This window comes from Zingiber officinale, chromosome 5B, assembly GCF_018446385.1.
Source record: "Zingiber officinale cultivar Zhangliang chromosome 5B, Zo_v1.1, whole genome shotgun sequence".
Taxonomy (NCBI): Eukaryota; Viridiplantae; Streptophyta; class Magnoliopsida; order Zingiberales; family Zingiberaceae; genus Zingiber; species Zingiber officinale.
Genome location: NC_055995.1, coordinates 100,010,542 through 100,037,356, shown reverse-complemented (window position 1 = coordinate 100,037,356; position 26,815 = coordinate 100,010,542). Strand labels below are relative to the sequence as shown.

At 45.9% G+C, this 26,815-nt stretch overlaps 1 protein-coding gene across 1 annotated transcript; it reads right to left on the bottom strand.

Annotated features, from left to right (window-relative positions):
* Positions 1 to 15,729: 15,729 nt before the first annotated feature.
* On the bottom strand, positions 15,730 to 17,907 carry LOC121985174 (protein HOTHEAD-like). The gene is made up of 4 exons (XM_042538470.1): positions 17,094 to 17,907; positions 16,614 to 17,008; positions 16,046 to 16,530; positions 15,730 to 15,969 (listed from the first exon to the last, which is right to left on the bottom strand). Exons 1-4 carry the CDS (start codon positions 17,824 to 17,826, stop codon positions 15,927 to 15,929), a joined length of 1,656 nt encoding a protein of 551 aa, XP_042394404.1. The 5' UTR covers positions 17,827 to 17,907; the 3' UTR covers positions 15,730 to 15,926.
* Positions 17,908 to 26,815: the final 8,908 nt, after the last annotated feature.

Sequence of the window (26,815 nt, the reverse complement as noted above, 5' to 3'; positions counted from 1 at the left end):
AGATCCCTTAGCAACCAGCCATCACCGCCGCAATCACTGCCTGCCCTCTCTGGCGTTAAGGGCTCAATTCTTCGTTGACCAGCCCCTTGTCACCATCATGGACCAGCGTTCAAAGTTGCCTCCAACGTCGCAGACGGCTTCCGAGTTGCAGCCATACCCCATCGCCGTAGATGGTCTCCGATCTACATTGTCGTACATTTTCGAAGCCGATCTAGTATCCGACCCACGTTGACGAGCGTCTTCGGCACTATTCCAGCCATCGAGCCATTGTTGTGTTCCGGCCTTCGCGCCGATCTGGTTTGTGCACTGTGTTCCAACCTACGCGCTGATCTTGTCTGGGTGTCATGTATTGGCCTGCTTGCCGCTATTATCTCCCGACCTACGTGTCGCTATTTATCTCTCGGCCTACGTGCCGCTATTATCTCCCAGCCTACCTGCCGCTATTATCTCCCGGTTTGCGTGTCGATATTTGTATCCCGGCCTGCACGCCGACATTTGTATCCAAGCTTGTGTGTCGATGTCTTATCTCGGTCTGCGTGCCGAGGTCACATTCGGTTTCATGCCATCGCGTTCGGCCCTGCGTCGTTAGACCTAGCTCCTCGTCCGGCACATTCATCTATCTTTCCATGTCACGACAACTCGAGCAGCGTCCCATCCGAGGGCGTCCTCCTGGGCCAGGGTACGTTTTCCGTATTCGCCCCTCATTTATTTTATTATTTCAGTATTAGTTTGTTACTTATATGTTCATTGGATCTGCCTCGAGCCTCGGGATACCAGCGACCGGGGGGGACCCGGTCGCTGGCTACAGGTAGCATTGACCAGGGGACTTCGGAAGACTTGGTCAACATAGGAGCCATCTCAGCATACCCTCCTCCGGGACATCGCGACTCGGTCAACATTCACTCCACCTCACCCGACGGTCCATCCGACTCAGATTCCGGACAGGATCAATTTGGCGTCGTCTATGGGAATCTTCTCCACCTGTTCTGGACGTGAAGATGGACGACGTTGGGAGGTTCTCTGCCATTATCAAAGTCTCGGAGGATCCTGACGAACGTATTATCTTCTACCCTCACTCCATAGGTATTCGGGAGTCGAGGAATTGAGTTGGAGCTTCAGCTGGTCGACAGGTTAGTTTTTCCATTACATTTTTTCCCTAACTCCACGGGTATTCGGGAGTCAAGGGATTGAGACCAACCCATAGCTGGTTGGCACGGCTCCCCGATCAGGTACGTTACAAGCTCTGCTCCCTTTTTACGATTATAGGAGCTGCTATAGCTCCCTGATAGGAGAGTAAGATCTTAGTTCCTTGATTAAAGACTAGGGTCTTCGATTTTTGATCGGACACTAGGGGCCCAGCTCCCTGCTCATATACTAGGGACACAGCTCCCCGCTCATACACTAGGGGCACAACTCCCCGATCATTGACTCGCAGTACGACTTCCCGATCAGAATCTAGGGGCCTCACTCTTTGATTACAGGCTAGGGGCCTTACTCTCTAATCAGGGACCAGGGACCCAGCTCCCCGATCCGATGTGTTATAGGCTCTGAACCCTTCGCTATGAGGCTCTGCATCCTCTTACTGCTACAGGCTCTGCACCCTTCACCATGAGGCTTTGCATCCTCTTACAACTATAGGCTCTGCACCCTTCACCATGGGGCTCAGCATCCTCTTATTGCTATAAGCGCTTTACTCTATTATTATTATATGCTCTGCATCCTCCACCTGTTTTGCATCCTCTTACATCTACAGGCTCTGCTACCTACACCCGCGGTGATCTGCTTCCTTCTATGGTTACAGACTCTACTCCCTCATATGGCTATGGGCTTCACTCCCTTGGACGGTCAAGGTTCAGATTATTCTCTCCCTGACTCCGCGGACATTTGGGAGTCAAGGGATCGACACTATTTCTCTCACCGACTGTACGGGCATTTGGGATTCGAGCTAGCCGGTTGACATCACTTCGCCATCAGGTATGATAAAGGCTCTATCCCCTCATATTGCTATGGGCTTTGCTTCTATGGGCTTCAAGGCTTATCCTCCCCCGATCGGGGTCGAGTTATCGCCACAGGTCTCGGACCAGAGTATCACCATCGGTCTCGGATCGTAGTATCGCTAACAATCTTTCGGTCGGACTTCCAGACCAACTCTCGGTCGGGCTTTCAGAGCAATGCTCGGTCGAGCTTCCAGCCCAATTCCTGGTCAGACCTCCAGACCAATTCCTGGTCAGGCCTCCAGATTTCTTCTTTGTCAGGCCTCTATATTGCTTCTTAGCCAAGCCTTCATATTATTTCCTGGTTAGACCTCCAAATCAATTCCTGGTCAGACCTCCAGATCAATTCCTGGTCAGACCTCCAGACCAATTACTGGTCAGGCCTCAAGATGGCTTCTTTGTCAGGCCTCTATATTGCTTCTTGGTCAGACCTTTAGATTATTTCATGGTCAAGTCTCCAGATCAAGGCTTGGTCAGACCTCCATATCAATTCCTGATCAGGTCTCTAGATTAAGTACTGGTCAGGCCTCCAGATCACCCCCCGGTAGGGTTCTAGACTCTCACCTCAGTGCGAGTTATAAGTGAGCATGCTCTCATGCTTCCAGACTCTCACCCCAGTGCAAGTTATAAGTGAGCATGCTCTCACGTTTCCAGACTCTCGCCCCAGTGCGAGTTATAAGTGAGCATGCTCTCACGCCTCCAGACTCTCGCCCCAGTGCGAGTTATAAGTGAGCATGCTCTCGCCCCAGTGCGAGTTATAAGTGAGCATGCTCTCACGCCTCCAGACTCTCGCCCCAGTGCGAGTTATAAGTGAGCATGCTCTCACGCCTCCAGACTCTCGCCCCAGTGCGAGTTATAAGTGAACCTGCTCTCACGCCCAACGACCTCTTGGTCGAGTCCCAGACTCTTTTCCCAGTGTGAGTTATAAGTGAGCATGCTCTCACACCTCCAGACTCTTGCCCTAGTGCGAGTTATAAGTGAGCATGATCTTGTTAGAACTTTCGAGCCGCAAAACCCACTTTTTGCATTGCGGAAACCTCGAAGCTATCCACGGATCCATGCGAAGATAGATAAATAAAATATTCATGTACATGTTTGTCTACACTAGATCTACCTTATATCTACATGAAAAGGAAGTATTACCCTTGTAGCGATGCCCTTCGCTTATCCCGCTCGTCCAAATGGTTGCCGGATCTCGTAGAGTGTCAAGTGTACACTCCTCTACACGTATCCACACGGACAAAAGGTGGAGAGAACCACTTAGAGTGTGGTAGCACTCTTGAGAGGTCTCAGCAATGGAGGAGAAGGAGAGAAAGAAAGAGAGGAAGAAGAAGAGACATTGAATAATCACACCCTTGCTTCACACACATGTGACCGGCCCCCTTATTAGAGTGTTTTATACCTCCATATAATACCAAGAGTCATGGCTCTTGGTCTTCCTCATGAGGTGGCACACAATGATGTAGCCTTGATGATGTGGAACATCATCATTGGTCGGTCCATGCCAAGTCACAATGAAGTGGCATTTGGTTAAGTCAAACTTGACCCTTCATCTTCCCTCTCAAGTAAAGTCAAACTTGACCTTTTATCTCCCATGGTTGATCAAATCTATCCTTTAACTCAAATCAATTTAATTTAATGAATCTCTATTCATTGGTTTAAATTGACTCAATGAATCATAGTCTAAATTAGATTCATTCGTCACATGAATCAAATTGAGTCCAACTCAATTAGTCTAATTTGGATTACTCTTAATCCAATTTGGTTCATCATATGAACCTAATCCTCTTGGTCCATCATATGAACCTAATATCCATCTAACTGCCCTTTGTGTGTGACCCTATAGGTTCTTGTAATGTTGGCAATGCTCCTAAACCCATTTAGAAATATAAGCAATGAGCGGTATCTAGTAACACATCATTACTAACCAAGTTACAAGAATGTTGAGATCCAACATCACCATTGTGACTACTAATTGTGATTCTCACAATATGTGACAATGTCCTTCTATCCTTGACATCTAAATTGATCAATTGAGGCATAGACCGTGTCATTCTCTAATCAATCTATGTCTTGAACTCCAAGTAGACTCACTCTAATCAAATGAGCTCAATATCTCATATTGGCTTATTTGGGTATGGTCATGCACTTAGTGGTCTCACTCTATCAAGAATCATGATATCACTCCCGTCATATAGGAGGGATAGATCCCTTCTACATTACTCACATCCCTCCGTATAATTTGTTACATACCCAGTACTCGCCTTTATAGTTCACCCATTTACGGGTGACGTTTGACGAAACCAAAGTATGCAACTCCTTATGTAGGGAACCATGGTGACTTCAGGTCCAAACACTGATAGTCATACTAATAGTCACATGAGAAAGTATATGACACTCATATAACGATCCATAATACTTTCTCATGACGGGTCATTCAGTATACATTCTCCAATACATACCCATGTGTCAACTTGATATCTAATATCCATGACTTGTGAGATCAAGTCATCGAGTTGACATACATGCTAGTCTCATCGCATTAACATTGTCCCTGAATGATAATACTTGACTAGGAATGATTAAGAGTAATGTTCTCTATATCATCTCATTATCAATTCAACCAATCGATTGATATAGATAAGAACATTCTACTCAAGGACGCTATTATACTCAGTTATTTGACACCAATACAAGTATAATAACCATAAAGAAATGTCTTTATAAATATATATATATAGGAATATGATACATTGAGTCCATACAACAATCATCACATGATCGGCTCTAGGGCTCTCACTAACAATCTCCCACTAGCACTAGTGTCAATCAGTGTAGGCTCTAACACCCAATGACCTAATGTGACCATCATGCTTTCTCTGTGTCAAAGCCTTAGTCAAGGGATCAGCGACGTTAGCCTCTGTGGGTACTCTATAAATTTTCACATCTCCTCTATCGATGATCTCTCGAATGAGATAGAAGCGTCGTAGTATGTGTTTGGTCCGTTGGTGTGAGCGAGGTTCCTTAGCCTGCGCAATTGCTCCATTGTTGTCACAATTGAGCTCTATAGAATCGACTATGCTAGGAACCACCCCAAGCTCAATAATGAACTTGTGGATCCAAACTGCCTCCTTTGCTGCTTCTGATGCAGCAATATACTCGGCCTCTGTTGTAGAATCAGTAATTGTGTCCTGCTTCGAACTCTTCCAGCTCACAGCACCACCATTCAAGCAAAACATGAACCCAGACTGCGATCTATAATCATCCTGGTCAGTTTAGAAGCTGACATCACTGTAACCCTTTACACCTAGCTCGCCATCGCCTCCAAATATCAAGAAATATTTTTTAGTCCTTCTCAAATACTTAAGAATATTTTTGACCGCTATCTAGTGAAGCTCACCTGGATCTGATTGGTATCTGCTCGTCATGCTCAAAGCATACGAAACATCAGGATGAGTACATAGCATGACGTACATAATAGATCCTATGGCTGAAGCATAAGGGATCTTATCTATGCGGTCCCTCTCCTCTCTAGAAGAGGGACTTTGAGTCTTCGAAAGACTCACACCATGTGACATCAGTAGAAATCCTTTCTTGGAATACTGCATGGCAAACCGTAGTAATACCGTGTCAATATATGTACTTTGACTTAGGCCAAGCAATCTCTTAGATCTATCTCTATAGATCTTTATGCCTAGAATACAGGCGGCTTCACCTAAGTCCTTCATTGAGAAACAATTCCCCAGCCAAGTTTTTACAGACTGCAGCAAAGGGATGTCATTTCCAATTAGTAGTATGTCATCCACATATAATACAAGGAAAACAACTGTGTTCCCAACAACCTTCTTGTAGACACATGGTTCATCTTCATTCTTGATGAAACCAAACTGTTTGATCGCATCATTGAATCGAAGATTCCAGCTCCGAGAAGCTTGCTTTAGTCCATAAATGGACTTATGCAGCTTGCATACTCTGCCAGTATGCAGTGGATCTACAAAACCCTCAGGTTGTGTCATGTACACATCCTCGAGCAAGTTTCCATTCAGAAACACGATTTTGACATCCATCTGCCAGATCTCATAATCGTGGTCTTAAACATGATCCGAATGATCTTAAACATCGCTACTGGAGAAAAAGTTTCATCATAGTCAATACCATGAATTTGCTTGAAACCTTTAGCTACCAAATGAACCTTATAGGTATGCATAAGTCCATCCATGTCGGTCTTTCTCTTAAAGACCCACTTACACCCAATGGGTTTGCCGCCTTCAGGTGGATCAACCAAAGTCTATACTTGGTTGGTATACATGGATTCCATCTCGGATCTCATGGCATCTAGCCATTTCTCAGAATCTGGTCTCATCACAGCTTCCTGATAGGAGGTAGGCTCATTCTCAACGAGCATAACGTCATCATAGCCAGACAAGAGAAATGAGTATCTCTCAGGCTGACGACGTATCCTGTCAGACCTGCGAAGAGGTAGGTCTACTTGAACTGGTTGTTATTCCTCAACTCCTTATGGAACAATCTCATCATCCACAACATTTTGCGGTTCCAGTTCAACTTCCATCAAGGCTTCAGTGCTATGGTCCAGATCTTGAACTTCTTCAAGATCGAACGTACTCCCACTAGTTTTTCTAGAAACAAAATCCTTTTCTAGAAATATCCTAGTCTTAGCCACAAACACTTTGTGGTGACTGGGAATGTAGAAGTAATATCCCTTCGTTTCCTTGGGATATCCTATAAAATAGCACTTATCGGATTTGGGTTCCAGTTTGTCCAAGATTTGACGTCGAACGTAAGCCTCACAACCCCAAATCCTCATAAAAGATATCTGGGCATCTCTCCCAGTCCATATTCTATATGGTGTCTTTATCACAGCTTTGGATGGAACACAGTTAAGTGTGAAGGCTGCTGTGTCTAAAGCATATCCTCAAAAAGATATATAAAGATCTGTGTGACTCATCATAGATCGTACCATATCTAATAGAGTATGATTCCTCCTTTAGGATACATCATTCCACTGTGGTGTTCTAGGAGGAGTGAGTTGGGATAGAATCCCACACTCAGCTAGATAGTCACGAAACTCATGGCTAAGGTATTCACCACCTCGATCTGATCGAAGTATTTTAATACTCTTGCCTAGCTAGTTTTGTACTTCATTCTTTAATTCTTTGAACTTTTCAAAGGATTCTGACTTATGTGTCATCAGATATACATAACCATATCTACTGAAGTCATCAGTAAATGTAATGAAGTACCTATAACCTCCTCTGGCAGCGACATTGAAAGGGCCACATACATCACTATGTATAAGTTCTAACAAGTCAGTCGCTGTCTCGTTGTGTCCACTAAAGGGAGTCTTGGTCATCTTGCCCAGTAGGCATGACTCACATGTCTCATATGATTCAAAATCAAATGAGTCCAACAAACCATCTTTATGGAGCTGGGATAAGCGTTTGTCATTTATATGACCTAAGCGACAGTGCCAGAGATAGGTTTGGTTCATTTCATTTGATTTGAACCTTTTGGTATTTATGTTATAGATGGGGTTCTCTAAGTCTAGAATATAGCGTCCGTTAATCAGAGGTGCACTACAATAGAACATATCATTTAAATAAACTGAACAACATTTGTTCTTTATTATAAATGAAAAGCCTTTCTTGTCCAAACAAGAAACTGAAATGATGTTCTTTGTGAAAGCAGACACATAACAACATTCATCTAATTCTAGTACAAGCCCAGAGGGCAAAGATAGAAAGTAAGTTCCTACAGCAACAGCAGCAATCCGTGCTCTATTGCCTACTCGTAGGTCCACCTCGCCCTTCGTCAATGCCCTGCTATTTTTCAGCGCCTGTACACTAGTACAAATGTGAGAAGCACATCTGGTATCTAATACCCACGATGAATAAATAGAGAGATTGACTTCTATAACATATACCTGAAGTAGAAATCTCATTTCTCTTCTTCTTAAGATCTTCCAAGTATCTTTCGCAGTTCCTCTTCCAGTGCCCGGTCTGACCGCAGTGGAAGCAGGTAGCATCCTTGGCAACCCCTCCTTTAGGTTTCATTACCTTGCCTTTGCCCTTGGCTTGGGACTTTTCCCTTACTTTTAGGCTTGCCCTTGCCTTTATGCTTTTGCACCATCAAAATGGAGTTGGGCTTTACCTTCTTAAAGTTGAGCTCAGCAGTTCGCAACATGCTTAGCAGCTCAGGTAGTGGCTTATCAATTTTGTTCATGTTGTAATTTATGACAAATTGACTGTAACTTTCTGGCAAGGATTGCAAGATCAAGTCAGTGGCCAGTTCTTGGCCAAGTGGGAATCCCAACCTCTATAGGTTCTCTATGTGCCCAATCATCTTGAGTACATATGGACCTACGGAAGTCCCATCTTGCATCTTGCACTGAAACAGTGCCTTAGAGATCTCGAATCTCTCGTGTCTTGCTTGTCCTTGATTTAGTTGACGAAGATGTTCAATCATATCATAAGCAGTCATCAACTCATGTTGCTTCTGAAGCTCAGAGTTCATGGTTGCGAGCATGAAGCATGACACATCTAATGCATCATCTTGATGCTTCTTATAAGCATCTCGGTCGGCTCGCGTGGCAGTGGCAGGAGGTGCCTTCGGAATGGGCGAGACCTTGACGTTTCGGAAGGCTTTTCTCGGTATTTGAAGCCTACAAGTGTCCAAGCACTTGTTGCTTCGCCTCTACAAGAAAAATACTCATAAAATCCATAAAAGTAGAAAAATTACAGAAACTTACAGATCTGAAACCTTTTCGTAATAACAAATACAAACATGTACAAGCTTCGCACATGGCTCTGATACCACTGTTAGAACTTTCAAGCCGCAAAAATCACTTTTTGCGTTACGGAAACCTCGAAGCTAGCCACGGATCCGTACGAAGATAGATAAATAAAATATTCATGTACATGTTTGTCTACACTAGATCTACCTTAGATCTACATGAAAATGAAGTATTACCCTTGTAGCGATGCCCTTCGCTTATCCCGCTCGTCCAAATGGTTGTCGGATCTCGTAGAGTGTCAAGTGTACACTCCTCTACACGTATCCACATGGAAAAAAGGTGGAGAGCACCACTTAGAGTGTTCTAGCACTCTTGAGAGGTCTCGGCAATGGAGGAGAAAGAGAGGAAGAAGAAGAGACATTGAATAATCACACCCTTGCTTCACACACATGTGGTCGCCCCCCTTATTAGAGTGTTTTATACCTCCATGTAATACCAAGAGTCATGGCTCTTGGTCTTCCTCATGAGGTGGCACACAATGATGTAGCCTTGATGATGTGGAACATCATCATTGGTCGGTCCATGCCAAGTCACAATGAAGTGGCATTTGGTCAAGTCAAACTTGACCCTTCATCTTCCCTCTCAAGTCAAGTCAAACTTGACCTCTTATCTCCCATGGTTGATCAAATCTACCCTTTGACTGAAATCAATTTAATTTAATGAATCTCTATTCATTGGTTTAAATTGACTCAATGAATCATAGTCTAAATTAGACTCATTCATCACATGAATCAAATTGAGTCCAACTCAATTAGTCTAATTTGGATTACTCTTAATCCAATTTGGTTCATCATATGAACCTAATCCTCTTGGTCCATCATATGAACCTAATCTCCATCTAACTACCCTTTGTGTGTGACCCTATAGGTTCTTGTAACGTTGGCAATGCTCCTAAACCCATTTAGAAACATAAGCAATGAGCGATATCTAGCAACACATCATTATTACCCAAGTTACAAGAATGTTGAGATCCAACATCACCATTGTGACTACTAATTATGACTCTCACAATATGTGACAATGTCCTTCTATCCTTGACATCTAAATTGATCAATTGAGGCATAGACCGTGTCATCCTCTAATCAATCTATGTCTTGAACTCCAAGTAGACTCACTCTAATTAAATGAGCTCAATATCTCATATTGACTTATTTGGACATGGTCATGCACTTAGTGGTCTCACTCTATCAAGAATCATGATATCACTCCCGTCATATAGGAGGGATAGATCCCTTCTACATCACTCACATCCCTCCGTAGAATTTGTAACATACCCAGTAGTCGCCTTTATAGTCCACCCATTTACGGGTGACGATTGACGAAGCCAAAGTATGCAACTCCTTATGTAGGGAACCATGGTGACTTCAGGTCCAATGACTGATAGTCACATGAGAAAGTATATGACACTCATATAACGATCCATGATACTTTCTCATGACGGGTCATTCAGTATACTTTCTCTAATGCATACCCATGTGTCAACTTGATATCTAATATCCATGACTTGTGAGATCAAGTCATCGAGTTGACCTACATGCTAGTCTCATCGCATTAACATTGTTCCTGAATGTTAATATTTGACTAGGAAGGGTTAAGAGTAGTGTTCTCTATATCATCTCATTATCAATTCAACCAATCGATTGATATAGATAAGAACCTTCTACTCAAAGACACTATTATACTCAGTTATTTAGCACCAATACAAGTAAGTATAATAACCATAAAGAAATGTCTTTATATATATATATATATGATACATCGAGTCCATACAACAATCATCACATGATCGGCTCTAGGGCTCTCACTAACAGATCTCACGCCTTCAGTCTCTCGCTCCAGTGCGAGTTATAAGTGAGCATGCTCTCACGCCCAACGACCTTTCCAGGTCAGTGTCCCAGACTCTCACCTCAATGCGAGTTATAAGTGAGCATGCTCTCAAGCCCAATGACCTCCCAGTCGGTGTCCCAGACTCTCGCCCCAGTGCGAGTTATAAGTGAGTATGTTCTCACGCCCAACGACCTCCCGATCGGTGTCCCAGGCTCTCGCCCCTATGCGAGTTATAAGTGAGCATGCTCTCACACCCAACGACCTCTTGGTCGGTGCTCACCGTTCACTCGCGGCTCTGCCTAGCACTCGTCATACTCACTTTACTCGCGGCTCTGCCCGGCACTCATCATGCGCGTTTCGCTCACCGCCGTTGCTCTGTCGGCACTCACCGCTCACTTATCGCTCTGCTCGGCACTCATCATACTCGCTCCACTCACCGCTCTGCCCGGCACTCATCATGCACGTTTCGCTCACCGTTGTTGCTCGGTCGGCACTCACTGCTCACTTCTCGCTTTGCTCGGCACTCATCACATTCGCTCCACTTGCCGCTCTCCCGGCACTCATCATTCGCAACTTACTTGCTGCTCTGCCCGACACCCACCGTTCGCGTCTCAATCACCACTATGCTCTGCACTCACCGCTCCCGCCTCACTTGCCGCTTTGCCCAGAACTCGTCCCTCGCATCTCCCTCATCGCTTTGCCCCGCATCTGGCACTCGGTCGATATTTTTTCGGTCACGCTCACGACTCTGCTCGCCTATCATTCTCTTTATTGCTTGGTCGTGATTTATTGACGCTCAGCCAGTATTTTTCTAGGTTGTGCTCACGGCTCTGCTCGCCCATCATTCTCTTTATTACTCGGTCGTGATTTATTGACGCTCGGTCAGTATTTTTCTCGGTCGCGCTCACGGCTCTGCTCGGCCATCATTCTCTTTATTGTATGGTCACGATTTATTGACACTCGATCAGTATTTTTCTCGATCGCGCTCACGGCTCTACTCGTCCATCATTCTCTCTATTGCCCGATCATGATTTATTATCGCTTGGTCGATATTTTTTCATCGCCCGATCGTGATTTATTGTCGCTCAATCGCGCGGTCGACACGGCTCGCCCCTCGTCTTTCGATCCACTTGGCATTTTTTGATCCAAGTAGGCCTTATTTGATGGCCCAGTCGCGATTTACTATCACTCGATTGACACTTGCTCGGTCGCGCTCACAGGTTTGCTAGTCCATTAGTCTCTCTATGGCTCGGTCGCGATTTATTGTCGCTCGATCGGTATTTTTTCAGTCGCGCACTTGACATCGCTTGTTCATCATCTTTCGACTCGCTCAGCATTCTCACTATTTCCTGGTCGGTAATTTTCGATCACCCGGTCACAATTACTGATGCTCGGTTGACATTTTCTCGGTCGCACGCTTGACATTGCTCGCCCATCGTCTTCCGACCCACTTGGCAGTCGTCCTATCGCATGGGTACCGTTCAAATGTTCGATCTAATTCTGGGTTGGTTGTCATTCTATTCGACACTCATAGCCTGGTTGACATTTATAGTTTGTGACTCACTCGTCGTTCTATCCTACCCTCGTCGTCCGCGTCTCAGTCGTCGTTCTGTCATACACTCGTTGCTCGTGTCTCACTCGTTGCTTTGCCCCACATTCGTCGCCCGATCGACACTTGTTTTTTACTTCTCGCTCAATAATCGCCCGATCACTCTGCTCAGTATCGATTGAGCGTCTTCTCGATATCACTTGGTCTCCCTCAGCATCTGATCGATCGCTTGCTCGGCATGCACTCCACACTATTTCTCATCACTCGCTCAATATTATTTGAGTCACTTGCTCGGCATCGCCACAGCTACTCATTCGACGTGATAAGACAAGCCCAACAATCTGATTCCGCGCTCGATAGCGATTCTGTTTTGGGTTTGGTCTAGTCAGTCGGACTTGCGTCTCCTTCGACTAGACTTGAAGAGGAGGCTTGTGATGTGGATATGGGTTAGGGGCATAGGAGGAATTAAAGGGGGAAGGAGGGGTAATTTGGTAAAAACACTGTGTAGGGTTTTAAGAGGAAGAATATACTGTAGCAGCAGGGGGAGGCTTCGTTTTCTGCTTCCGCCGCCAACTCCTCTCCTTCTCCCTCGTCGTCGGCACTCCCTTCCTCTTCCTCCTCGCAACCGCTCCTCTTTTCCTCCTCGTGACACCACCACCGGACATACTTGTCGCTGCCATCGCCGCTCCCTTCTCACCGCCACCATCACCTCTTTCTTCCCCGTCGCTGGCATCAGCGACGCCAACCCCAACAGAGGAGGCCTTCTCCGCCACCAGGAACCAAGGGGAAGGGGTCACCTTCGTTGCGACACCGACCACCTCGAAGGTCGGTCCCCTCTGATGTCGACGGTCGCCTGTTCCCTTCTTGACACCAATGACTTTGGACTCGCGGGGCCAGCGTCGTTTCTCCCTCTTGGTGTCGAACCTCGCAGCATCTCGTCTCTACCACGCCGCTTCTTCTTCCTCCTTCGCTTGCCCTCGCCGTTACCTCTCCGCGATCCTCTGCTTCGTACGGCTTCAGCGCCTCGTCGTCGGTTCTGTCGTATGGGACACTCCACCACCACCGCTGCCGCCACGAGTGCTAGTCTCGGCCTGACCAAGCCCCAACGCTATGGAGATCCCTCAGCAACCAACCATCACCGCCGCAATCACTGCCTACCCTCTTTGGCGTTAAGGGCTCAATTCTTCGCTGACTAGCCCCTTGTCACCATCATCGACCAGTGTTCAAAGTCGCCTCCAACGTCGAAGACGGCTTCCGAGCCGCAGCCATCCCCCATCGCTGTAGACGGCCTCCGATCTGCATTGTCATACATTTCCGAAGCCGATCTGGTATCCGACCCATGTTGACGAGCGTCTTCGGCACTATTCCAGCCATCGAGCCATTGTTGTGTTCCGACCTTCGCGCCGATCTAGTTTGTGCACTGTGTTCCAACCTATGCGCTGATCTTGTCTGGGTGTCATGTATTGGCCTGCGTGCCGCTATTATCTCCCGGCCTACGTGCCTCTATTATCTCTCAGCCTGCGTGCCGCTATTATCTCTCGACCTACGTGCCGCAATTATCTCCTGGTCTGCATGCCGATATTTGTATCCCGGCCTGCACGCCGACATTTGTATCCAGGCTTGTGTGCCGATGTCTTATCTCGGCCTGCGTGCCGAGACCACATTCGGTTTCGTCCCACCGCGGTCGGCCTGCATCATTAGATCTAGCTCCTCGTCTGGCACATTCATCTACCTTTCCATGTCACGACAACTCGAACAACGTCCCATCCGAGGACTCCCCCCTGGGCCAAGGTACATTTTCCGTTCTCGCCCCTCATTTATTTCATTATTTCAGTATTAGTTTGTTACTTATATGTTCGTTGGACCTGCCTCGACTCTCGGGGTATCAAAGACCGGAGGGATCCGGTTGCTAACTGCAGATAGCATTGATCATGGGACTTCGGAAGACTTGGTCAACATAAAAGTCATCTCAGTATATTCTCCTCTGAGACATCACGACTCGATCAATATTCTGATCATCTTATTTGACGATCTATCTTACTCATATTTCGAACATGATCAAAACTTAAGAAGGTTTGGCATGACCAAAAGTAACTCATTAGTGGCCGATTCGAGTAAAGGCGTAAATCCAGATCCGATGATACGTGGTGCAACACTAAGTCAACCAAAAGGCGTTCCATGGGAGCAGACCGGAATAGTTATACATTGTATATTATTGTTTGGATAAAAATTAAGAGGACACCTTAAATTATGTAAATCATAAACAAAAGTCGAAAGGATACCCATTATATTATTTATCTCAAAAATACTTATTACTTTTAACGTTATTATAATAGTTACGACTAACTGAGGATTATAATATTGTAATAACGACTAAGTAGGTGTTACAATTGTATAACAATTATTAATTAAGCAGTTGTTACAACTATGACTTTGATTAACTTAAAATAATTTTAATAAAGTTTAAATAATTTTGAATAAGTAACTACCTAATTAGCTGTTTTAAATGTCTACACCTTTTTAAATAACTATTATAATTTAAAATGATTTCGATAAATTTTAAATAAGTTTTACTTAGTTGGTAAATAGTATTATAATATAATAACATTTTATATTTAATAAAGTTGATTAAAATAAAATAATTATTTTTTCTACTATAGCTACTACAAGTTCTGGTAGCTACTTTATAGCTATTACAGCAATGCTAAAATAAGGGATGTTTTGGTACAAAATATATGATAGGGGTATCCTTTATTATTATTATTATTTTATTTTTTTAAAAAAAAAACATCATTTTTAAATTTTGGATGGAATTTTGATTTTTTGTCTTTATTATGTTATAATATAAGAACAGTTTGACATATAAAAGTCCCACAGAGAATCACATATAGCGATTGGACCACACTCTTCTATGAAAATGACAAATCCTTATTTTTATAAAAGATTTAAACTTATCAACTTTACACCCAACCAAAAATGATTTTAAATAAAATATGCAAAAGGAATACTTTAGGTCAAAAAACTAAAACATTATATTAAAAATTATACACAAGATGAGATTTTATTTCTACTCATCAATATTGATGCAATTGACTAAGCTATTCTAACAGTTGAACATGAAATAAATTAGAGTGTTAGACTCAACTACAATGTATTTTAAAAATATTAATTATCCGGATGGATCTTTTTATATACTTTTCTGATTTATTAGATGATCGATGGTAAATTTTTGTAAGGTCAAATTGATCATTCCAAGTTCTATACTACCTAACCTAATTAATTTTTTTTTAATAGCTAGCGGACAAGTGTAAAGATGTCTTTACATAAGCAAATAAGGTTTATTAATATCAGGCTTCTTATGTTTAAGATCACAGTATATCACTGTATCTCGCTATCAGTTCAAACTTCTAGAAAACATTCAAACTAAACCATCCGTGACATTTTGGCAAGATAAACGACTTTCCCCAAGGTATTTAGTTTTGCAAGTGTTCTATTACATACTCCATCACAATTATCAATTCATTCGAGAAGAATGAACTTTTAGATTAAAACTCTCTAATTAACCAAATTACTGGATAAAATCTTAACTCCAATTGCATAAAGATAATATTGGTACAATCTTTCTGAAAATGAAATCGAATGCCATGTTACATGCTGATAGATATCATTCAATGTTCATGTTCAGAAAGAAAGTGAAGCTGGAAATTTCTTTCCAAAGATTGATAAACTATTACTGGCAGATTAGTCAGTGAAATTTATGCCCTTTCAGCATCCGAACTCCCATGTACCTACACAAGGAACAATGTCAAATTGAAGTGATCCGTCGAATGTTCAGTTCAAGAGTTTTAAGATGAAGTTGATTACCTTCCTAACATCATGACAGTAGCTTGTGGGTTTGTTCCCGGTGAGAAAGTGAAGGTAGATCCGTCGATGATCCTGAGAGCATCAACGCCGAGCACTTTGTAGTTATGGTCGACCACTTTTCTCATTTGGCATCCGCCATGGTAGTGCCAGATCGTCATCACAAGGTCTCTGCAGTATTGCTCCAATGAAGTGGAGTCATTGGCGTTTCTTGCTCTTAAATTCACTAATACACTTGCGGATAGGGCTACCAAGCTCTGCACCGACTGATTCGGGTATCTAAATCTCGACAAGGCTCTCGAATCGATCACTCTTTCAACCGTCCTGAGGGCCTCGACGCATGCCTGAACATCCTCAGCTTCCATGAAGTAATTGAAGGTGACTAATGGATTCTCTTCCGGGTCGCGATTCCTCAGGCGAAGAAATCCTTGAGAAAGAGGGCGCGCCAACTTCTCGAATATCGTGCCGCCTTGAAATGAGTTGCTAATCTGACACATGTATATTAAAGAATTGGTGTGAGATGAGATAGAATTGAGCTGTTTGTCATGTTCATTTGTGTGGTTACGTGTACCGGTGAAGTTGCGGACGGCCCGGTGGAGTTGCCCGCCAACAAGGCAGCGACAAGGTTGACGCCGGTCAGGGACTCCACGTAGTAGTCCGGCCGGATTCCGACGACTTGCACCGATGTGATCTCGATTGGTTGTGGTGAAGGGACGATGATGACGTTCAACGGGTTGTCGGACATGCCACGGCCGACCAGCGGCTGATCCAGTACGACCTCGATGCCTAAGGACTCGAGGTGAGGGGCAGGGCCAACGCCGCTCAACATGAGCAACTGTGGGCTGCCGAGGGCCCCGGCCGACAGTATAATTTCGCCGGTGGTGGAATTCTTGAGGTAGGCTTCGTGCACGTTGCCAGCTTCATCCTTGTATACTACACCATATGCCTCCGGCTTATGTTTCCTTCCTGCGAGCAGAGCAGAGCAGAGAAGAGAAGAGCATTCATCAATATCATTATAAATATGATTGATCTTTAATTTCGGAGGAAGCACCTCTGTTCCTGAACAAGATCCTCTGAGCCGTGGCGCGCAAGAGCACGGTGATCCTGGCAGGGTCTGCGTACTTGAGCAGATCGGCGGCGGTGTGGCGGTGGCCATTTTCATCGAACGTCGTCCCTCCGACCTTCGTCCCGGGTAAATGATCGTACGTGAAGCCATTGTCCGGCGTCACTCCGGCCTCGAGGAGCCCTGACATGAAGGCCGACGTCCAACCCGTCAGCCGAGGTCGGAACGCCACCTCTTTCTCAACCCAACGGAACGACTCCTCCGCCAGCTCCAGATTCAGCCCCATCTCCTCCACCTCCTGGCGGCTGGCGCGAGAGTAGAACCCGGCGTTGATGCAGGTCCCGCCGCCAAGGCAGCGCGCCCGTGCGTTGATGACGCCGTCCACGGAGACGAAGCGCTGCGCCGGGGAGGTCGGGGTCTGGTACGCAAGGTTCTGGACAAACAAAGCGAGCTCGGAAACGTTGGGATTCCCGTAAGGCGAGCCGCCTCTTTCCAGCACCAGCACGTCGAATCTCTCCGACAGAGTAGCGCCCAAGGGGCAGCCGGCCGTGCCCCCGCCGACGATGATGTAATCGTGGTACGACACTCGTGGTGCCTCCGCCGCATGCCTCAAGAAGCTATAGCGTGGCACCGCATCGTGATCAGGAAAACAGAATCCGAAGCCCTGAAAACAGAGCAGAAGGGCAACAGAAGTGAGAAATCTCTGCATCGCCAACTCCATAATTAACCTACAACTCCACGGCCGATTGGAGTTGGAATATATCAATCCTGTCGTCGGCGTTATCTATAAATATAAGGCCGGCAGGGATGAGAGTAGTGCACTAAATACATTTATCTCGATTTAGGAGGAACTCGTGGATAAATGGACAGATGAACCAAGATCACGTAGAAACTGATGCATGCGCAACAGAGCAGACAAAAAAAACGTCGTTGATATTCCACGAGCAACCTGCTCCACCCAGAATATTATTGTTTATTGAGAAGACGTGCGTCGAGATATACGTGGATGCATGGAAACAATAAACAATAATATTGTTTATTCTCGAGTTTTTTTTTAATATAATTTTTAATTAGAGGAGGGGGGAAACTGACCTTTCATTTCCAATTCATGTATTCAATTAATAAATATATTAATAGCTAATAAATATCTACATTGTTAGTGTATATGATACTCTATTTTAATCAGATTGAGAATATATTTATGTATCTGTTTATGGTAAAGGGTTAAATAGTTTGACAACTAAAGCTAGGCGTACTTTAGTTGGTAGTCTCTTAGAATATACTTCGATAAATGTACTTCAAATTAATCTTATGATATAACTATATATATATCATTTAGGGATAGATACACTTTGATACTTGCACTATAAACTTTTAAATGGATGCATGTTATATATATTTGTGCGTGATCGTGAGCAAAATCTGACGTGGGCTATCTGACATGATCAAAATCTAATTTTTTTTAATCTCTCTCATCTACATGCAACAATTTCTCTCTCTCATCTGCATGCAACTATAAATTTTTTTAATCTCTTTCTCATATAATTGCATGTAATAATCATCATGCTGCTAATTTTTAAAGGTGATGTAGCTGCTACAACGTTATAGCAGCTACTATATAGAAGTTGCTACAACGTGTAACAGTGTTATTGTATAACTACTATGTTGTAGCAGCTACTGCACCGTTGTAGCAGCTACTGCATCGTTGTAGCAGCTACTGCACCATTATAGCAGCTTCTGCACTGTTGTAGCAGCTACTACACCGTTGTAGTAGTTTCTGCACCGTTATAGCAGCTATTGCACGGTTATAGCATCTTTTGCACCGTTATAGCAGCTATTGCACCGTTATAACAGCTACTTCACCGTTGTAGCAGCTACTTCACCGTTATAATAGGTTCTGCACCGTTGTAGAAGCTACTGCACCGTTGTAGAAGCTACTGCACCGTTGTAGAAGCTACTGCACCGTTGTAGCAGCTATTTCATAGTAACTGCTACAAGTTGTAGCAGCTACTGCATAGTAACTGCTACAAGTTGTAGCAACTACTGCATAGTAGCTTGATCTGGATGTAAACGGGGGGCATGGGGGGTAATTAAGGAGAAGGAGGGGCAGTTGGGACTTTTGACACCTTGAGGGTTTTAGTATTTTTAAGCAACACTGTTCACGCAGAATGGAGAGGTCGGTTCATGTTTTGGTCGTCGCAAGCCAATGAGGAGTCTTCTCTCTCACACACCCTTCGTTGGCGCCCGACGAAGCCGTCGGCGCTGCCCTCCTCCTCTACTCTACCTCCTTTTCGCTCCAGCGCCTTCAATAGGAAAAAGAGACATCGTGTTTGGCTTTCCCACCGCCACCGAGCAGAGGGACGAGGAGCTATTGCCTCCGCCTAGTTCGCCGCCGACCCCGATCACGACACTGCTCCTCCTCCGCGTCTCCAGCGCCGGCCATCCTTGGCCGGTGAGATGGCCTCCTCTCTTCTCGCTCTTCTCCTCGTCCTCGATCCAGGTCACAGTTGGCTGAGGCATGTCGCCGCCGCGAGGGAAGCTCGCCACCTCCTCCTCCCTCATTAGATGTACGGCACCGCCGTCTCCTCCCCCTTTCTCCAGCGCCGACGTCGTCGAGGGACATCGTCGTCACTTCCAGCAGTTGTTGCAACCGCCTCCGGCAGCAACAGCCGCCTCCGGCGACCAGCGCCCAGCTTCGCCGCCTCCAGCGACTACCATCGCCACTGCCTCCGGCGACAACAGATGTCGTCGCTGACATTTCCAGCAGCCACCGGCACTGCCTCCCGCGGGCGTCGCCTCCGACGACAACCACCGTCACCCTTCGGACAGCCGCCATCTGCATGCTCAGGTTTCGTACTATTTATCTACTCTAGCCGGCGAGCCGATAGAGTATTTGGCCTTTCCGTCGTTATTGTACTCCGGCCTTCGTGCCCCTATTCCGGCCTGTGAGTCGGTGTTGTAATTAAACCGTGTATCGTCATACGGATCCCTATCGCGTCCGATTTTGAGCCACAGGAGCCAGTTATTCATCTGGTGGACATCTATCTACTCTTCCCGGCCGCGACGACTCGATCAACGTCGCAGTCAGCTCATCCATCCATCTAAGGGCGCCTCCCCGGGGGTAGGGTACGTCATCGTACTCCTCTTATCTATTTATTTCACTGTGTTGCTATTATTCGACTGCTTATATATCTGTGGGATCTGTCTCGAGCATCGAGATACCAGAGACCGGGGTAACCTGGTCACTGGCTGCAGGTATTGTCGACCAAAGGACTTTTGGCGACTCGGTCAACACAGAAGACAGCTCACCTTCCAGGTCATGGAGATGTGGTCAACATTCCAGACACGTCACACCAGCAAGTTCGTCTTCTCAGCTTCCCGACAGGATCAAATGGGTACCATCTGTGGGAACGCACATGATCTGGAACGTGAAGATGGACGACATCGGAAACTTCTGTCATCCTCATGACCTCAGTTAGTTTTTGCGTTATCTTTTCTCTTTCAGTTATATGATCTACCATAGTTCCTCGATCGAGGACCCCCGTGCCGATCAGCTGGGCGTATATTATCCGAGGCACGGGCTCGATGTCGAAGACCCCGTGCCGATCGGCCGGGTGTATATTATTCGAGCCATGGGCTCAATGTCGAAGACCCCATGCCGATCGGTCGGGCGTATATTATCCGAGCCACGAGCTCAATGTCAAAACTCTCGTGCCGATCGGCCGGGCGTATATTATCCGAGCCACGGGCTCGATGTCGAAGATCCCGTGCCGATCGGCCAGGCGTATATTATCGGGCTCACGGGCTCGATGTCGAAGACCCCTTGCCGATCGGTCGGCCGTATATTATCCGAGCCACGGGTTCAATGTCGAAGACCTCGTGTCGATCGACCGGGCGTAAATTATCCGAGCCACGGGCTCGATGTCGAAGACCCCGTGTCGATCGGCCGGGCTTATATTATCCGAGTCACGGGCTCGATGTCGAAGACCCCGTGCCAATCGGCCGGGCGTATATTATCCGAGCAACGAGCTCGATGTTGAAGGCCCCATGCCGATCGGCCGGGTTTGAGTGATGCTAGAAGACCGTCGAGCGACAACGTTAAACGCAGAGTCGAACCGGCGGCTATAAACACCCGCCCTGAAGACGGTCGAGCGACGACCTTAAACCCTCGCGTCATCGACGGTCGGACGACGACCTTAAACCCGTATCTTCACCGATCAGCTTAGCAGAGCATCTATCTCCCTCATTCGGGGTCACACAGTCTTCACGAGCATCCATCTCCCCCATTCGGGGTCGTACAATCTTCACGAGCATCTATCTCCCCCGTTCGGGGTCGAGCGGTCTTCACTGGCACGGGGCATATCAGAGCATCTTATCTCCCCCGTTCAGGGTTGAGCTATCTCCTATGGCCACGGACAAGAGTATCTCTACTGGTTTTGGACCAGAATATCTCATAGGCTCTGCGCCCGTTCGGCTCACGACTTTCGCTTCCACACGCCTTCTACACACGGGCTACACTCCAGTGCAGCTCATGTGCGACGCACCCGTTTGGCTCACGACTTTCGTTTCTGTGCGTATTCGATTTCACGGGCTATGCTCCCGCTCAGTTTTCGGGCTCCACTCCCGCCCAACGCTGCTTCGTCTCTCGCTCGGTATTTGTCCAGGCGCTCACTGGGCGTTCGCCTGATAGCTTGCTTGGCAACCGCTTGGCATTATTTTTCATCACTCGGTCGACACTTTGGTAGTCGCCTGATCCTACGCCCGATCGTCCACTTAGCCACGCGCTTGTTTTGTACGACATCTTGGTGGTCGTCAGGTCAGCATTTTCTCGATCACCCGTTCGACATCGGTCGCTCGTCTGCCCGGTCAGCATTGTACGACCTATTGGTCAGCATTTTCTCGATCATCCGTTCGACATCGCCCTCTCGTCCGCCCTGTCAGCATTTTCTCGGTCGCCCGGTCGCCATCTTCGCGGTCGCGCACTCGGCATCGCTCGTCCGCTCGGACTACTCTTGGTCCCGAGTGTCGTTCGGTCTACTATCATTTTACTCGTTGCTCGCTGAGCGTTTTGCCGCTCGCTCGGCATCGGTCCAGTGGCCGACTTGGTATTATTTCTCGTAGTTCGCTCAGCATCGCTACCGTCTCTCGTACAACGCTCCCTCAATTACTCGATTCGCCTTTTTCCCGATCGCCCGAGCGGCATCTTCTCGATCGCGCGTTCGCCTCGATCACTCGTCTTTCTACCTGATCAACATTATCTTCGGTGCCTGGACCGCGCTATTTCTTGTCGCTCGCTCGACATTACTTGAGTCACTTGCTCGGCATCGCCACAGCTACTCGGTCGATGTGACAAGACGAGTCTAGTGATCTGATTCCGCGTTCGGTAGCTATTTTGTTTTGAGCTTGGTCTAGTCAGTCGGACTTGTGCCTCCTTCGACTAGACTTGAAGGAGAGACTTGTGATCCGGATGTAAACGGGGGGGGGGGGCATGGGGGGTAATTAAGGAGAAGGAGGGTGCAGTTGGGACTTTTGACATCTTGAGGGTTTTAGTATTTTTAAGGAACACTGTTCACGCAGAATGGAGAGGTCGGTTCATGTTTTGGCCGCCGCCAGCCAATGAGGAGTCTTCTCCCTCTCACACCCTTCACCAACGCCCGACGAAGCCATCGGCGCTGCCCTCCTCCTCTACTCTACCTCCTTTTCGCTCCAACGCCTTCAATAGGAAAAAGGGGCATCGTGTTTGGCTCTCCCGCCGCCACCGAGCAGAGGGACGGGGAGCTATTGCCTCCGCCTAGTTCCCCGCCGACCTCGATCACGACACTGCTCCTCCCCCGCGTCTCCGGTGTCGGGCATCCTTGGCCGGTGAGATGGCCTCCTCTCTTCTCGCTCTTCTCCTCGTCCTCGATCCGGGCCACAGTTGGCTGACGCATGTCGCTGCCGCGAGGGAAGTTCGCCACCTCCTCCTCCCTCATTAGATGTACGACACCGTCGTCTCCTCCCCCTTTCTCCAGCGCCGACGCCGTCGAGGGACATCGTCGTCACTTCCAGCAGTTGTCACAACCGCCTCCGACAGCAGCAGCCGCCTTCGGCGACCAGCGTCGTCGCCTCGTACGACTATCGCTACAGCCGCCTTCGGCGTCCAGCGCCATCGTCTTCGGCGTCCAGCTTCGCCGCCTCCAGCGACTACCGTCGCCACTGCCTCCGGCGAAAACAGATGTCATCGCCGACATTTCCAACAGCCGCCGGCACTGCCTCCCGCGGGCGTCGCCTCCGGCGACAACCATCGTCACCCTCCGGACAGCCGCCATCTGCATGCTCAGGTTTCGTACTATTTATCTACTCTAGCCGGCGAGACGATAGAGTATTTGGCCTTTGCGCCGTTATGGTACTCCGGCCTTCGTGCCCCTATTCCGGCCTGCGAGTCGGTGTTGTAATTAAACCACGTATCATCATACGGATCCCTATCACGTCCGGCTTTGAGCCACAGGAGCCAGTTATTCATCTCGTGGACGTCTATGTACTCTTCCCGGCCGCGACGACTCGATCAGCGCCACAGTCAGCTCATCCATCCATCCGAGGGCGTCATACTCCTCTTATCTATTTATTTAACTGTATTACTATTATTCGACTGTTTATATATCCGTGGGACCCGCCTCGAGCATCGGGGTACCAGAGACCGGGGTGACCTGGTCACTGGCTGCAGATATTGTCGACCAAAGGACTTCTGGCGACTCGGTCAACACAGAAGACAACTCACCTTTCAGGTCATAGAGATGCGATCAATATTCCAGACACGTCACACTGGCAGGTTCGTCTTCTCAGCTTCCCGACATGATCATAGTTGCTACAACGTTGTATCATCACTATCACAATAATTTTTTTTCATGTAATAATAGGAGAGAGAAGATAAAATATCATTTTAATTTAAAAAGAGAGAGAGAAAAGTTGTTGCATGTATATGAGAGAAAGATTAAAAAAAATTTATAGTTGTTGCATGCAGATAAGAGAGAAAAGTTGTTGCATGCAAATGAGAGAGAGATTAAAAAAAAATAGGTTTTGGCTGCGTCAGATAGCCCATGTCGGATTTCGCTCACGATCGCGCACAAAGTGTCACTCAGCATATCAAATCTCATATATATATTTCTGATGCGGTGATAAAGAGGGATCCCATCCCGTAGAAAATAATTACTACGATAGAGGTTAAAGTCAAGGTGATCAACACTCAGATATCATCGGGCAGTTGAGTGATCATGCCCGACCACGGGGAGAAGGTTCCGGTTCGATCTCGGGAGAGAAGGTTCCGATCCGATCCCGCCTTTGACACTGGGAAGTGTCAAATGATCGACGCTCAAGAGAGTAGTGGACGCCAGATGGAAGAGGAGACGATGTGCAAAAGCCGAGCCGAGTAGCTACCCCGCTCGGCCTTGCGATAGGACTCGGTATTGGCACAGTGGAGCTCCAGCCGACCGGACGAGACACAAGAACAGCGGAGTTACAGCCGAGCAGACACATGCATAGGAGTAGCGAAGTTACGACCGAGCGGACGAGACACAGAAGCAGCGAAGTTCCAGCTGAGCGATCAACCCGCTCGGCCTAGCAGCACACTCCCTCTGTTATCCATCGACATTCTTTTGGGAGTTAGTGCCACTGACACCGGGCATGGATAACCAGAAGATCTTACGGCGGGAAGCTTCCATTGTCACTTCAGAGATATGCTCGGCCTGTTAAGGTATTATATCAAGGACACTTTACTCACAAGTCTTTTCAGGAAACCTTTAGAAAGTGTACTCGTCTTGGGGAGCGTGCACGCGCGCTACAGTAACTCTATATAAAGGAGGATCCAAGTATCGGTGGAGGTATGCAATAGATACTATTCATTCTACTGTTCATTCTTGTTGTTGCTCCGCCTTCTACTTCATCGTCGGTGACTGACTTGAGCGTCGGAGGACCAATGTTAGGACCCCTTCCCTGGCTCGGCATTGACGTAATCTTTGTCTTGATTTCTTCTTATTTAATGATAAATAGAGTGTTTTATTTGATTTTCTCTTTATTTAATTATCCATCTTTTCCTCTTTTATCATTTTATTGCTTCATTAAGTGTGTAATGTCAACGCCATTCTTCGAGCCATATGGGTGGTTCACTCAGCTTGGGCTCCCGACCCGTGTAGCTTGTTCTCCTACTGACCGGACTAACAATAATTGTTTACTCAGGTGGTCGATCGGACAAGGCCTCTCCGATCGGCCAATGATCTGCTTCCCTGACGTTGACCGTCTTGACTTTGACTTATACCATGACAATTGACTCGTGTTAGGTAAGCTCTTCCTTACCACCGCATCACTAAAATAAGGGATGATTTGGTACAAAATATATGATGGAGTATCCTTTTTATTATTATTATTATTATTATTATTATTATTATTGTTAAGAAATGACATCATTTTTTAATTTGGGATGCTATTTTTTTTTATTTATTATTTTATAATATAAGGGCAGTCTATATACAGAACTCCCACGAATACAGAATCTCATAGAGGGATTGGACCACACTCTTTTCCTCTGTAAATGATAAATCCTTACTTTTAGAAGAGATTTAAACTTATCAATTTTACACCCAACAAAAAATGATTTTAAACAAAATATGGAAAATGAATACTTTAGGTCTAAAAACTAAAATATTATATTAAAAAATATATATTCGATGAGATTTTATTTCTTCTCATCAATATTGATGCAATTGGCTAGCTATTCTAATAGTTGAACAACAAATAAATTAAAATTTCTAATTCAACTGTGATGTATTTTATTTCTGACTCAACTGTGATGTATTTTAAAAATATTGGTTATACGGATGAGTCTTTCTATATACTTTCTTGATTTATCAGATAATCGGTGGAAAATTTTCGTAGGACTAAGTTGATCATCCCAAGTTCTATATTACCTAGCCTAATTAACTATTTTTTTTTAATAGCTAGCGGACAAGTGAAAAGATGTCTTTACATCAGATATATTTTGAAAATATTAGTTGTCTGAATGAGTCTTTCTGTGTACTACAACGTATTTTGAGAATGTTAGTTGTCCGGATGGATCTTTCTGTGTACTTTCTTGATTTACCAGGTGATCGTCCCACGAGGTTATCCAGAGTAGTTAGTGCGTAGAAGATTGCTCAATGAGATCGTGAGTTTGAATCGCGGGGTAGTCAGGGTGTAAATTCCTGGTCCCCGTGTCCCTCTTCCCACTGCGTACTAGTTTCTCCGGTTACCATGATTAACCTCCCTCGTGATGGCCATGGACAAGGTACGACGGGGGCGCTGGGGGCGAGCGTTATTATCTTTTGCTCAATTGATTTTCCAGGTGATCGATGAAAATTTTTTATAGGACCAGATTGATCATCTCAGGTTCTAGCTTACCTAACCTAATTAACTAATTTTTTTTTTTAATAGCAGCTAGCAGACAAGTGTAAAGATGTCTTTACATAAGCAAATAAGGTTTATTAATATCAGGCTTCTTATGTTTAAGATCACAGTGTATCTCGCTATCAGTTCAAACTTCTAGAAAACATTCAAACTAAACCATCCGTGACATTTTGGCAAGATAAACGACTTTCCCCAAGGTATTTAGTTTTGCAAGTGTTCTATTACATACTCCATCACAATTATCAATTCATTCGAGAAGAATGAACTTTTATCTTAAAACTCTCTAATTAACCAAA